A 15281-nucleotide genomic window follows, 5' to 3' on the forward strand; every position below is an offset into this window, starting at 1 on the left:
GCCTCTTGAATCTAAACAACCCCTTTTCTGTTATAAACGTGAGAATATCTCGAGACTCCGCAGCAACCATGATTTGTAGAAAAGAATCCCTTATATCCAACTTACTCCATACTACGCCAGTCCCGATTCGCGCCAGAATGTGATCTATGACCGGCATGGGGTGATGCTCCCGCAAGACTGACTGGTTCACTCTACGAAGATCTACGCACAATCGCAAACCTCCGTTTGCCTTAGCAACGACTACCAACGGAGAGACCCACGTGGTTGGACCTAACTTTGGCTCGATGATATCTCTGCTCAACATTTCATCCAACTTACGATTAACTTCAGCTTCGAGAGGAATTGGCAACCGTCTCACGGGTTGTACGACGGGCTTAGCTTCCGGATCCATGTGAATGTGAACCTCGACGTCTTTGATGCAGGTGAACGGATCAGACTTCTCTACACGGTTTAGGTTGGCCCCAACCTGCAACACTTGTAGCTGCTTTGCAGTAACATCTCCCAACAAGCAAGTTTGTCCTTTCTCCACGACGTAGAAATTAGCGAGCACCAATCGATCTTGAATTTTGATCTCTGCTGTGAATTTCCCACGGACGGCCAGCGGGTCAGAACTGCCATACGAAAGGAAGGAACGATCGGATTCTTTCGTGGAACTAGTGACGCGAACACCGGCCTGCTTCAATTTCTCCCATGCTTCCGAGGTCACTAAATTAGCATCCGCCCCTGAATCTACCAGCATATCCAAAGAGACGCCTCCTATCTCAAATGTAAGCATGTTGGTTAGATTACCGTTGAAAAAAGCATAGTAGACCTTTCCCTCGTCGGCTTCACGTGTCTCTTTCTCCTCTACAACCCGAATTTTCTTACTCGGCGGTGAAAACGATGTCTGCTTTACAGAAGAACGAGACGATTTACAGGTGTAATCAAAATGGCCTACTCGTTTACAGTTTCGACACTGTTTCCCTTTCGCTGGACAGGAATCAGACGACGAAATGTGGCCAGACTTGCCACAGTTAAAGCAAACAACGTTCGTAGTATGTCGCACAGCCGGACGTCCGCGATAACGACCCTCTCCTGATCTGAACTTAGTTGCCAGAGGACGTCTGTACCCTTGTGACGAAAAATCTTTCACTTTGTACACTTTGTCAGCCGAATTACTCTCATTTGATTTCCCTGCAAGGTCTTGAATTTGGGAATCGACACCTTCCAAGCCAGAAGCGATCTCTTCGATTTCGTTTAAAGAGCGGTCCTTCAATAGCATTCTTCGTCGGAGTTCGACCGAAAGACAACCTTCAACGATGACATCGGTAATCGTCATATCCGTTAAAACCTGCCTTGTCTTTTTTGAATATTTGTCGAAGCCGCAGAGGGCAGCTTGCTGTCTCAAACGAACCTAAGTGTTATAAATATGATAAAGTCACAATTATTTACAAAAAAAAACTTATAACTACCATATAGTGGGAAAACTTTTCTCCAGGAAGTTGCTTCATCTGACGCAAACGATGTCTCTCCAGGATATCCTGTTTCACAGGTTGGAAGTAATTATCCAATGCTGCAACTGCCACGTCGTAATACTTCTTCTCAACAGCAACTAACGGAAATTTGCTTCCATCTGGAAGGTTGGTAAAAACTTTGTCCAACTGTGGCCCTCCCAAGTACAGCAGTTTAGCGCGCTTTTTGTACTGATCACTTATATCATTAGCATCAAAATATCTCTCGAGCCCACTCTTCCAATCTTTCCATTCATGGTGCAGTCGTGCTTTTGCAATGTCCTCGCATCTGAACTGTGGCATAGGTCTCGTTTCGTCCATCTGTAATAATCAATGTGACAAAACAAAATTGTCTTTTTAGACTCAGTTGTCATACCAGAAGTACACAACATTTTCGCAAATTTTGTCACAAATGGAATATATGAAACCCTATTATTATGGACTTATGGACATACTACCACTGTAAAAACTGCCCATTCGAATCTCTATTACTCTTGCAACAACCAATTTCATACTGACCAGATTATCTTACGACCCTTACGATGATGACCCTTACGACGATAGCCAAACCATACGACAATATCCAGTCATTCATCGCCCCTCACGATGAAATGTTGGATATGAATCACAGATATTTTATCGACCCTCACGATATTTTATGTCGACCCTCACGACAATATCCAGTCATTCATCGCCCCTCACGATGAGACGTTGGATATGAATCACAGATATTTCATCGACCCTCACGATATTTTATGTCGACCCTCACGACAATATCCAGTCATGCATCGCCCCTCACGATGAGACATTGGATATGTATCACAGATATTTCATCGACCCTCACAATGATGTTTTATATCGACCCTAACGACAATATTCAGTCATTCATCGCCCCTCACGATGAAATTGCGTGTATCGGCCCTCACGATATTATGTTGTTCTCTGTCGACCCTTACAACATTATACAGTACTTCATCGCCCCTCACGATGAAACATCTGTAGTCATTGTTTAGTTATCACTTTTCCCGGGAAAATTTTGGATTTGAACTCAACCAATAGCAAATATCTCAACCAATAAAATATCGCCCCACGGTATTTGTAACAAAACATTTCAATAAGCACACTTTTTAGTTCATCTCCATGACATTTGGTCGACCCCTATCATCATTTCCTGTATTTTCAGTTTTTTTCAACAAGGTTTCACTGGTGCTTTCCTGTAAAACAATCATTTTATTCCGTTTTTATTTCTTCATTCACCTCTTGATTCATTGTGTATATAATTCGAACATCTTTTATATTATTCTAGCGTGTATAATTGTAAACACACTCCAATAAAAACGTTTCGTTGCTACTCCCAAGTTGCTGCAAGGATGTCCCCAATAGGTGGATTCACCCTACGCAGCAGGAATCACAAAACTATAAAGACGTCACTAACACAGATTCACGCCTGTAAAAGCTCAACCAGCATGAAATCGATGCAGCATCGGTCTACGACACCCCGATGCCGCCATGTTTTTCCTCTTGCTCTATGAAGCTCGTTTCTTGATTTCTCTGTATTTCACTATTTAGGATCAAAAATGTTCTATTCAAATACATACCGTATTCTCCTTCGTCGCCAAATTGTAGTGCCGCTGGTCTTCGGATTTGATATCAAGTCTTGCAACTAGAAAAACGATTTGTATTCGACCCGGTTTATTCACACCTTTCTCGTTTCACACTCCCAAACTATCTCCTCCTTTCTCTTCTTCCCTTGTCACCCCAAGACGTTTATCTCTCACCTGCCATGAGCGTGTTGCTCCTTTCAACATTCTGTCTTGCCAGTGCTCCCAGACCCTACATTTGATACGATGCCGGTGAAACTCCTGAAAGAGTTCTGAGAGGGATCAATGAAGGAATCCCTGTAGGAATCAAGGAGGGAATTCCCGATGGAATCTCTGAAAGAATTATAACAGTCGTTCGCAACTCTTAAAATGGCAAGACAATTATCAAAAATCGAGATCTCAGTGGTTTTTAAGCTTTAAAGCTGAAATTGCATACATATACATCAAGGGGCTTTTTGTATTTTTCGGATATGTTCCATGATTAACAATTTCAATGACTTTCGTCATTAGAATTTCATACGAAAGTCAGAAAATAAGTAGTAGTAGAAAATATATTTCGGAGATTTTTGATCCCCGAATCGCTTCGGGTGAACACGTTCAATAAACCTAGATCCCCATAAGGCCTCCAATATGTTTTTTTTTTTACTTATTCGTTTATTTGGAAGGCTCGGGCGCCACAAGAGCATAACGGAGCCAAAATCATAATAACAAACATTATTACATAAAAAAAAAGTTCAAATAACAATAATAAGGAAAAAAAATCAATCGTGATAAAAATCAAATTGTTCCATCGGGGTGTTGGTAGCCTTGGCAATCCGCTGCTTGTCTTCCTCAATCAACGATCGTCGTTCATTTTCGTCGGTAATCCAATCATAACTGGCAATTCTCTGTGATATTCTCCTGGGTGCCACATCCGGGACGGTAGCCAAGCTGTTGTCATCACTTTCACTGGAGGAGGTGTTAATTTTGTTCTGCCTTTTGTGTACAGGTTGTGTCTGTGCAGATTCAGACTGACTATCTGTATCCAACGAACGTTGTCGTTTTGTTTCGGTCTTCTTTATCTTCTGCTGTCGTTTCGCACTTGTTTTGTCCTCTGCTACAATAGGGGCGCCACCATCTGACTGTTCATCGGATGTTTCGATTTCCACGGCTGCTGTCGACTGTTTTTGTTGTCTGTCACTCGTCCGTTCTCGCAAAACTGGGCAATCTTTTTTAAAATGCAACTCTGATTTGCAGCTGAAGCACTTCGGTTTGATTCCGTCGAAATACACTCTTCCCTTCCTGTTGCGGAAGTAGAGGATATCCGGAATTTCTCTCTCAATTTCCATATAGACACCCCGGACTCCGGTAAACAGATCCAGTAGGAAATCTGCCGGGAATCGCTCGCGTACTGTACGTTTGACCTTTCCATACTTCTGCATCACTTTGACCAGATCAGCATCCGATACTTCGGGTGGTAGATCGAACACGCGTACATATCGCGTGTTTCCTGCCACCGACATGCGAACCACCACTTTGTTTCCATTGACGTAATGGAACGGTAACGATTGGCTGTTGTTTTCGAACACAAATTTCAATGCTTCTGCGGATTTGAAGCGGATGAAAACCGACTTCTCATCCGAAATCTTGTAGGCCGTTTCCATCAGCGACAGGTCACCTTTGAGTGCTTTCACGAAGCCGGCCATATCTGCTACGGTCGGTTGCGCGGCATCTTCAGGGAACAGGAAAGCAAGCGTGTTTTTGATTTCAATTTCACTCGACATTTTGATCGGTATGCACTGTATAGAAACAAACAAAAGAAGCTAGCAACTGCACGAAACGTCTGTTCGCGTCGAGAGCTGATCATCCACTGACCTCCAATATGTTATGGGATTTAAATCATGGGACAAGTATGCTATAATGCTCTTTGAGTTACAAGACACGAGCAAATGCCTTTTGTTTGGATGCTCTAGGAAACTTGCATGGTCAAGAGGATTTACACACTCTCAAGTTTTACAGAATCTAACTCAATCGACATTCAATCTACGTTCGCGCAGTTATGGCCCTCTGATATCCATGATGCTTCAAAACACAACGGGAAGATTTTTTTACGGTTGTTGGATATGTTAAGTTTGCTAAATGTTCTGGAGCCCATGACTTTAAAGGTCCACAAAATCTACCACAATTCTTTATTACACCGCCAAACCTAACCTCAAAATGGTTGACAATTCTCAGATCTCGACACATGCACGAAGAAGGCAGAAATATCTACTACTTCATCGACCTTGTTGTTTTCCTTTTCAGCTCGTGTTACACTTGTCAAAATGACGTGAGTATTATCAGTCATTTTGAGATTAGGTTTGTTGCGTTGGTATAATAAAGAATTGCCATTTAATCTACGCTCTAGGCCCTATGGCAAGACAGATCTAACGAGAGAAAATCGGTGCGTGAAGTGTTGATCAGAATTTCTCACAGTTCCTCAGATTTTCTCCCATTTATACCAAAGTGTGATCTGGCACCAATGTCAAACTACAAAGTGTTGCGTGTGCTTAATGAAAATTGCAGTATTGGGGATGTCATTCAACAAATTTCGTCGATCATTGATAAAAAGAGTAACTCAGAATTGCTCAGAGTTGCTCTCGTTTGCACAGTGTCTTGCCCCTAGTCTATGATTGCTGCACATCTCTGCTAGATCGTAGCAGACTGTGCGCGCGAGCGGCTGCGTGTTCAAACTGTCATCGTAGACAAACAGACGTAACACTTGCAAAATTTCCATCGACCACGCTTTTAACGATCATTTTAAATTTTCATAGTTGTGGCTTTCACAACCAGAGGCGCGCGCATCGTTTTTCTATGCGTTTGACGTTCCACACTAGCGCCTTCTGTTGACGATATTGCACAACACAGTGATTCGTGCAACTTTTCCACCAGGTGATGGAGGTGTGAATTGGGCGATGGATTTCCATGAAAATCGTTCAAGGTGTTACGTCTGTTTGTCAGTGCTGTCATGCGCTATCTTTGCTCCGCGTTGTTTTGATTATGGTCGGCTGAATTGAGAAACGGCTGGCTGGCAAATTTTTCCTCGAAAAGTGCTTGTAAATTGATCTCCGGATAATTTGCGATTGTTAGAGCAGTTTGTCTTAGTCCCATCGGGGCGCCGCAATTCGTCTTCATTTTCGCGTGATTCGCCCGTAGTTTTTGGTGCTATTGCTGCTGGATATCCGGGACACGCAAATGGAAGTCAACAATTTCATCGCGAGAGTACTAGAATTCGTTAAATTTGGTGAGTCTGTTCCTGTACATCGTTATGGTGGTCAAGGCCTACGAATCCTACCACAATCGACATCTCATCTTCGGCTGCGGCTTATCTTATGTTCTGCAATCATAAGCAATTCCTTTAAAAATTGACGGCAGACATTGCACGGTTTGCAAAATGTCCTGGAGTACAGAACTTTCAAGTTGTAAACAATCTATTCCAATCGAAATTGAATCTACGCTTGCGGCTCATCGTCTTTGTCACCAATGGTGCTTTGCAATGCAATGAGAAGTTCATGTTACGGTTGTTGAGCATGTAAGGTTTGCAAAATATGCTGGAGTTCGGAACTTCAAAGTTTACCAGAGCCTACTACAGTCGCTATTCAATCTACGCTCAAATGTCAAAAGAATTTCATCTATCTTACAGAATAGACACGACCATTTGGATATGGTCCAGTTTACAAAGAGAATACAATTTTGACCAGCTAGGGCCAACCATCCCTCACTGTTCCTAGCGAACCATGTAGCGGTATGCAACTTCTTTGTATGCTTACTTCCAAAACCCAGCATTAGCGAAGCCTTTTTCCAATTCCAATCCGAGATGGCATTTCGAAGCATAGAGAAACAACACCATCCGGGAGAATCAAGTTCCACTCGATACATGAACCACCACCACTACCACAATCGTACACCTCATGTAAACTTCTCTGTGTGTGTATGTGTGCGCTCGTAAGTGAGCCACCGACCGACCGCAGAAGCAGAAAGCATACGTAATCAGGGGTGACGTCATCAGCCAGCGGCATGAGGCTCGCTCGCTTTATTACCATAAAATGAAAATTTCGTCGCTGCTTGGCGGCGGCAGTCAGAAAACTTTATATGCGACAAACATGCTTCGCATCAGAGACCCCTCACAATCCAATCCGACCCCTCCCATGCGATATGGCAGCGATCCAACCAAACAGCGACCGACCACCCAACCAACCCACCACCCTTTTTCGCAACAAGGCAAGACCAGCATCATCATAGTAGACCATCGTCGTCGTCGTCGTCGTCGCCTCGTCGTCATGACGAGGCGAACGTGCACGGATGACACACAGCTATGTAGCAGCAGCAATCGAGTAGGCTGCGACGGCGACCGCGACGACGACACACGGTGGGACAAGAAGCGGGGAAGAATCTCTCACCTAGCTCTCCGCTAAAGGGCATCAATTGACATTGAAAAGTGTGTATTTTTAAGACGCCGTATGAGCACGATTACGTCATCAAACACAGAAGCAGCAGAAGCGCGCATTTGAATTTTTTGGGTGATTGAAATGCTCGCTAACCGCGCCGCACGAAGGAGGCCATGCCGCTGCCAGTCGTAATTTTAGACGCAAAGACGATCTTGAAAAGAATCTCGATGCCTACTCTTATAGTTTCATAAGTTGCGGGTGTAATGTGTAAACAATCTCGGTGTTTACAAAATAATGACCACTCCGTAGTAGGCTGATAGCACGCTGAAACGGGTGTGATAGAAGCAACCAATAAACAAGCGAAAAAACCCTCTCAGTAACAATCATATTAGTCATAATTCGGCTCATTAGATCAGAGTGTATATAATGCAGCTATGAATAAATCACACCTTTCCTGATACGAGTCACATCACACGGTTTGCTAGCGCGAAAAAAAAGTAGCTAAATGATACTCACTCTCTAGAAGTTACCGAACCACCAAACAAACGACTACGACGAATACGACGTCGACGTCGAAGACGAGGGATATCGAACGGAGCGCGCGCGACGGCCAGGATCGTTGACGGGATGGCTCCTCGCTCACTCAACTCACCCATACGCTACGACATTCGGCGGAGATACTAATCACACACCGTACGGTGTCGTACGGCCGTGTACTGTGATTACCACCGTACCGTACAGTAGGCGACGACGACGAAAACGACATACGAGAATCAGACACACCAAGCGGACCAGAGAAAGGTAAATGAGAAGCAGAGGTAAAATGCGCCTTCTTATGAAAGTATGTTATGTTATCATTCAGCATAGCGATTTAAACTAGATAATCGAAGATTTCCTCTGGAATTCTGTTAAGAGCTTTTCCAGAAGTTCCCCAACTAACAATCGAAAGCTGCAAATGAGCATGCGTGCTGAATTGTTGCTTTATAATAATAATGGAAGCTGAACTAAAATTATGCTGTACACTTCACTGTACAAATGCTTTTTCAATTGAAAAAGTAGCCAATGTTCAACCTTCCGTATATGTATTAATGATAATTTGAAAAACTCTTTTCAATCGTTCAATAAGAATTCGGCTTGCAGTAATTCTTTTACAAAATAGTTCAACAAGACCTTTTTCTGATTCTTGTTAAGTTTATAGAAAAATTGGCAAATGTATCTATATAATGTGTTTTTCACAAGTCAAATAAGCGCTTTCGTTTCATCATACTTCGACTCAGAGTGCAGGATGAAAAACACTTGTTTTTTTTTACTGAACAGCAGTTGAGTTAATATGTTGTTCAGTTGTTTATGTTTATGTTCTGTGCTAATTCACCATTACTGAATAGGAGTCGAAGTGTGACCATAATTAAACCACGGAATGTTTATGTTTTGATTTGAACGCTTCAATTCATCATCTCTAGGATGGCGCAGATAGGAAAGCATGCGGAGCGGATGGCAATCGACGGATCTCGAGTTCAAATCTTGATTTAGGTAAATTTATTTATAGTTATTATTTCACAATAGTTGTTCACAGCATAAGTGCCTATCTTAAACTGGAAAAAAGTTACATTTTATTTATTTTTAATCATTTTTTGCTAAAGCTGAAGAACAGCTTTACTATATAGTTGTAGAACGATTTAACAACAAAGAGTTCGGTTGGTATACAACACTATGCTTTATAGTTTCTCCAAATTTGTGCGAACAAAACCCGAACAAAGGTTGTGCCTGAAAATTATCCAAATGTTATTCAGTATCATACTGAATTAATTTGTCGTAAAGGTGCTTGTAAAATGGGTGATTGTTAGTTGGGTCTTCCAATGACATATTCCAAGGATTTTCTCTTGGAGTGCGTACATAAGTTTCTCCAAGAGTTTCTCCTTTTCTTCTACGTACACTGTGGTGCATAATTGATCGGACAAACGCCGATTTTCATACAAAATGGCCAAGTTTGAGATGCTGTAACTATGGTTTGCTTTGATGGATTGAGCTCAATTTTTGACACGGAACTACAAATATGCTGAATTTTGTGTATACAAAGTATAAAATGTTTTCGTTCACAGGTCTGGGCGTGGCAAGGCGTTGAAAAAATTGCAAAAGTGATCGGACAGCGGCACGCGTGTAAATCAAAGGGGTACCGCTGTCCGATCACTTTTGCAATATTTTCAACGCCTTGCCACGCCCAGACCTGTGAACGAAAACATTATATACTTTGTATACACAAAATTCAGCATATTTGTAGTTCCGTGTCAAAAATTGAGCTCAATCCAACAAAGCAAACCATAGTTACAGCATCTTAAACTTGGCCATTTTATATGAAAATCGGCGTTTGTCCGATCAATTATGCACCACAGTGTAAGTCCTTCTAGTAGTTCTTCAAGGTGTTCATCCTAGAGCTCTGCAAGGTGATGATGCTTAACCTGGGCTTGTTAGGGGAATATCTGTAAATAAAAAGAAAATCGCGTTAAGTACTGTTCCTTTGAATTGCACTAAGAATTTGCATCCTTTGACAGATACGTATTTCGACCTCAACCGTAAGGTCGTCTTCAGTGTCTTGTACTTGACTCGACAAGTACAAGACACTGAAGACGACCTTACAGTTGAGGTCGAAATACGTATCTGTCAAAAGATGCAAATTCTCAGTGGAATTCAAAGGAACAGTACTTAACGCGATTTTCTTTTTATCTTCTCTGCAAGGTGTTTCTTCAGGCATTTCCTGAGAAATCCCTCCAAGAATTCCTCCGGAAGTTTCTACATATTCCTCATAGGCAAGTTAAACGGTTCCTTAAAATATCTGTAGATATTTGAGAACATTCCCAGAAGTTTATCAGGGACCTTGTGCGAACGTCTACAGAAACTTTTGCAGGAATTCACTTAGCAGTTCCTTCAGCAATTGCACCAGGAGATCGTTTTCAAGTGTTTTCAGGAGTTCCTCGAGCTATTTGATTAAAGAATTCCTCCTGATGTTCAAATGTTTCTTCGGCAAGTCAAAAAGTTCCCTACAAGTATCTGTAATCATCGGAGAAATATTCCAGAAATTTCTCAGGGGTTCCTATCGAATGCATTTTTTTTTTCAAGAATTTCCACAACAAGCTGATCAATAATTTCTGGAGCTGTACATCCAAGAAATCCACAAGAAAACTATTCCCTACCTCTTCGAATTTTACAAATAGTTTGTCTAGGAATTCTTCAAAGTATTCGTTTCTTCGGAAATTGCTTCGGGAGTTCAACTAGGTTTTGGCTTAGGAACTCCGTCATGCATTCTTTTACAAATAACTCCCAGAATACCTTCAGGAATTACTTGAGAACTTCTCGAAGCGTCCTTTCGAAAATAGCAAGGATTTCTCCAGGAGTTGTTGCAGGATTTTTTTAAGGAATTCCTTAAGTATTCCTCTAGTATTTTTTTTTATTTTATTTTGAGAATCCCTTCAGGAGTTTCTCGAGCAATTTTTCCAGGACTTTCCCAAAAATCTCAAAAAAGTTCTTCTATGTGTCTCCTTTGAGATTATCATCAGAAATTTCTCCCCAGGAGGAATTCCTGGAAAAACTCCCAAAGAAATTGAGATATTCTTGAAGAAACGGTAATGGTCACAGTAGACTCATCAAATCTCCGCGGTTGCTATCTAGGATGTTGCTATGAGAAAGTTTCCTAAATCTTTGACGTTTCGTGATCTCGTTGCTTACGACAAATTTTCATCTGCTTTCCTTGGAGTGTGATTGAGTTCAAAATGCGATTCCGCACGCGTTGAGAAGTGTAAAAATTTATGACTTGCTGGTGGGAGCTCCTTTTGGGATTCCTCCAGGAATAAGTACCTTCTGAAGGAACTATTCCTAGGATTGCTCCAGAAGTTCATTCCGCAGTTTAACTAGATTTCTCGAGGAGTTTCATCTATGATTTCTCAAGGTTTTCTTTATGAGATTCTTCAAATAGTACATTTAAGATTCTTTGCGAAGTTCCCTCTGGGATTCTTCGAGGGGTTTCTTCCAAGAGTTTGTTCATGGGCTATTTCAGGAGCTCCGGCTGGGATTTTTCATTTCATCTGCGGTTAATCAAATGTCGATGCAATAACCGTTTTAGCTGCTTAAAAGACTGAAAGAGCCGAGCACTTCCAAAAAATAAAAGAAGTTTCTAGAGGAATTTGGGATTCCTCCAAGAGCTCCTTCTGGGGTTCATACAGGAGGTCCCTTCACTGGGCCATTCTTCATTTCCTGCTGGGATTTTTTTTTTCAAATTAACGAAGAGTTTCTTTTGGGATTCCTCCACGAATTCTTCTAGGAGGAGGAATCCTACTTCCTCCTTCTGAGGATTCCTCTTTCTGAGATTCCTTCTGAGTTTCCTCCAGGATTTCTTGCTGCGATTCCTCCAGGAGTTCCTACAGGATTTCCTGTAGGATTTCTTTTGAGATTCTATCAAGAGTTCATTTGGCATCCCTCCAGCAAATATTTCTTTTGGGATTCCTCCAGATTTTTCTTTCCGAGATTCCCCCCAATAGTTCCTTCTAGAATTCCTACTGGGATTCTTCTAGGAACTCCATCTAAAACTGCTTCAGGAGCTTCTTCTCGGAATTGTCCAGTAATTCTTTCTAAGACTCGTCCACAACGGTATCTTCAGTGATTCCTCCTGGAGTTCGGTTAGCGACGGACAGCAACTGATAAATACGGACTTTTCTGGATAGCAGCACAGGCGTATCTAGACTTTTCTGTTTTCTCACTGATCCTCTTTGATAAACACAAGAAAGAGCGAAATGAAAGGGAATGCCAGTGCACCATTTTATCCTTCTTTTCCTCGTGTTTATTTATGAGAGTAAGAAAAAAGAAAAATATTCGCCAATAGATAGTAGAATTAGTGACATTTCGATTACTTGTGATTCCTCTCGGATCCATTCCTCAAGAAAGTCCTGTAGAAATCTCATTAGAAACACTTCGAAGAACTCCACACAGAACACATGAAGCTATTCCATAAAAATGTCCTCAACGAAATCCGGAATAAACTACTGGAAGATTTGCTTCAAAAACATCAGGGAGGATTCCATAATACACTTCTGAGAGAATTTTTCAAGGATCTGCTCCTGGAAGAGTGCCGGAAGAAGTCTATGGGGAAATTCCTGGAAATATCTCGAAAGAAGTTTCAGTTCAAACGCGAAAGCATAAGCGCGGGCGTAAGCGATAAAAAAGCATCGCCAGTAAAATACCGAAAACATTTTTTTTTTCTTTATTAACGAGATTTTTAACCCGGGGCTAGTTCATCTCGGGACCCACGCTTTACTTCCCTTCCGAAGGAAGAACTCACACTCAGGGATGGGAACACTCACTTGCAAAGTTTTACATTCACTAGCTATTTTCTCAGTTCAGAAGCATGCAATCAAGAAACGATGTATGGATGACTTTTGTCTTTTGGTTTTGTCTAAAAGTTTGCCGAATAGAGCAGGGGTCGCACATGCATATCAAAGTCGTGACAGAGCAGTGAAAGCGACTCTCCACGAGGTGAGTGTAATTTACATTCACCTCGTGGAGAGTTGCCTTCGCAGCTCCCTCACGACTTCGATATGCGTGTGCGACCCCTACTCTATTCGACAAACTTTTAGACAAAACCAAAAGGCAAAAGTCATCCATACATCGTTTCTTGATAGCACGTTTCTGTGCTGAGAAAATAGCAAGTGAATGTAACTCATTGCAAGTGAGTGATCCCATGCTTGCCCACACTTAGTGAGTTTGTCGGGAGTGGGATTCGATCCCAGGTCCTCGGCGTGATAGTCAAGTGTTCTAACCATCACACCAGATCCGCTCCACGATACCGAAAACAGTGAAAGCCGCACATACTGATACGCATGGGCCGTAGCAGGACGCCATACAAAATTCGTAGACAGTTAAAAGTTAAGCAAGACACACACACAAACAACAAAACGAAGCCTCTAAATCCTTGAAGAAGACGAAATATACGTCGGAATGTCGATGCAATAATCGTTTTAGCTGCTTAAAAGACTGAAAGAGCCGATCACTTCCAAAAAATGAAAGAAGTTTCTAGAGGAAATTCAGTAGGAGTTTCTGGAGAAATTCTTAATGAAACCCGTGAAATTCTTGAAGAAATCTGGGAATGAATTGGTGTAGATGCAATCCCAGAAAAAAAATCTGAAGGAATTCCAGAAGGAACTGCTGGGGGAATCCCGAAAAAAAAAATCCTAGGAAATGCCAGAATGTTCCAGACAGAACTATTAGTGTAATCTCTGCAGAAAGTCTTAAGGGAGGAAGCTTTAGTAGGAACCCACGTAAGAACTTCTGGAAGAATCATAGTAGGAGTTACTAGAGGAATCCCAGAATGAGTAAATGGGGAAATCCTGGAGAACTCCCGGAAGAAAAATGTCAAATGAATTGGAAAATTTGCAACAGGAACGCCTGTAGCATTTCAAAATATAACTCCTAGAGTAATCATGGAAAGAACTGCTGCACGACTGCAAGGAAGAATTTCTGGAGGAATCCTAGAAGCAACTCTTGAAGGAATCCCCGAAGAAACTTCTGGAGAAATCTTAGAAGCAGGAATCTCGGAAAGAACTCCCACCAAGGGAGAAATCACACAAGAGACTCCTGGGAATTCCATTAGGAACCACACAACGGAAGCTCAGAAGGAACTTCTTGAGAAACCCCAGACGGAACTCCTAAGGAATGTCCATAAATTTCGTCACGCCTCTGGGGGGGGCTGGTGATTGTGGAACTTGGTTTCAGTAAAGTGTGACAATCCATTTCAAAAATGGAGACAAAAAAGTGAGACATGTTGGGGAGGGGGGGGGGGGTCTCCCCTAGGGGAATCACATATAGGGAACTCCTGGAAGAATTGGGGAACGAAGTCCTGGGCGAATCCCAGGGGGTACTCCTAGTTTTGGATGAAATTCCTGAATGCATCCCGGAAAGAACTCTTGGAGGGAACTTATAAACAATTCCTGGAGGAATTCCAAAGGACGTCAGAAGGAACTCGTTGTGGAAACTCAAAAAAAAAACAAAAAGAACTACTGGAGGAATCCTAGAAGGAACTTCTGGAGATATCTCGGAAGAAGGAATCCTTAGAATCTTAATGTTGAGTACAAAAAGCGAGATTCAACGTATTGTACAAAATACAACAGCGTGAACGCTCAAAGATTAAACATAGAAGGAACTTCTATCGGAGTCCCAGAACCTGAAGGAACTCCTAGATGAATCCAAAGAGAAATCCAGCAGAAATTTCGAAAAATCTATGGAGGAATCCCATAAGAATCTCCTGAAAAAAATAGAAGTTGAGGACATTTGGAAGGAATTGGTGGACTATCAATTAGTCTATTCTATCACCAAGAACATCTCGAGATACTCTCATTCAGTTCAACAACTCGTTCGAGGAGGCACAGAAGAACTCTGGAGCGGCTTTAACAGGTGAATCCTGCAAGACGATTGTGTTGCAAGGAGAACAGTGACAGTCCAAAGGCTCACAATCCCGGAGGTGCAACACGGTTGAACATATAGCGAAGTTGACCATGCTGAGGGTGACGGGTTCGATTCCGGGTCGGTCCAGGATCTTTTCGTAAAGGAAATTTCCTTGACTTCCTTGGGCATAGAGTATCTTTGTGCCTGCCACACGATATACGCATGCAAAATGGTCATTGGCAGAGGAGGCTCTCAGTTAATAACTATGGAAGTGCTCATAGAACACTAAGCTGAGAAGTAGGCTTTGTCCCAATGAGGACGTCACGCTAAGAAGAGAGAGATATAGCGAAGTTCTGTCC

The 15281-nt window shown here is 42.1% G+C and overlaps 1 protein-coding gene across 2 annotated transcripts in view; it reads right to left on the reverse strand.

Moving 5' to 3' along the window:
• Positions 1-8478, reverse strand: part of LOC109431112 (cyclic AMP response element-binding protein B) — a 91006-nt gene extending 82528 nt beyond the window's left edge. The window contains exons 1-3 of one of the 2 annotated variants that reach the window (XM_062843978.1): positions 8014-8478; positions 1452-1811; positions 106-1393 (exon numbers count right to left, since the gene is read on the reverse strand). In XM_062843978.1, the coding sequence (XP_062699962.1) occupies positions 106-1393; positions 1452-1811 (1648 nt within the window). In that variant the 5' untranslated portion in view covers positions 8014-8478. The remainder of the gene's footprint in view (positions 1-105; positions 1394-1451; positions 1812-8013) is intronic. The other variant, XM_062843987.1, reaches the window with a different exon arrangement.
• Positions 8479-15281: the final 6803 nt, after the last annotated feature.

Source organism: Aedes albopictus, chromosome 1 (assembly GCF_035046485.1).
Source record: "Aedes albopictus strain Foshan chromosome 1, AalbF5, whole genome shotgun sequence".
NCBI lineage: Eukaryota > Metazoa > Arthropoda > Insecta > Diptera > Culicidae > Aedes > Aedes albopictus.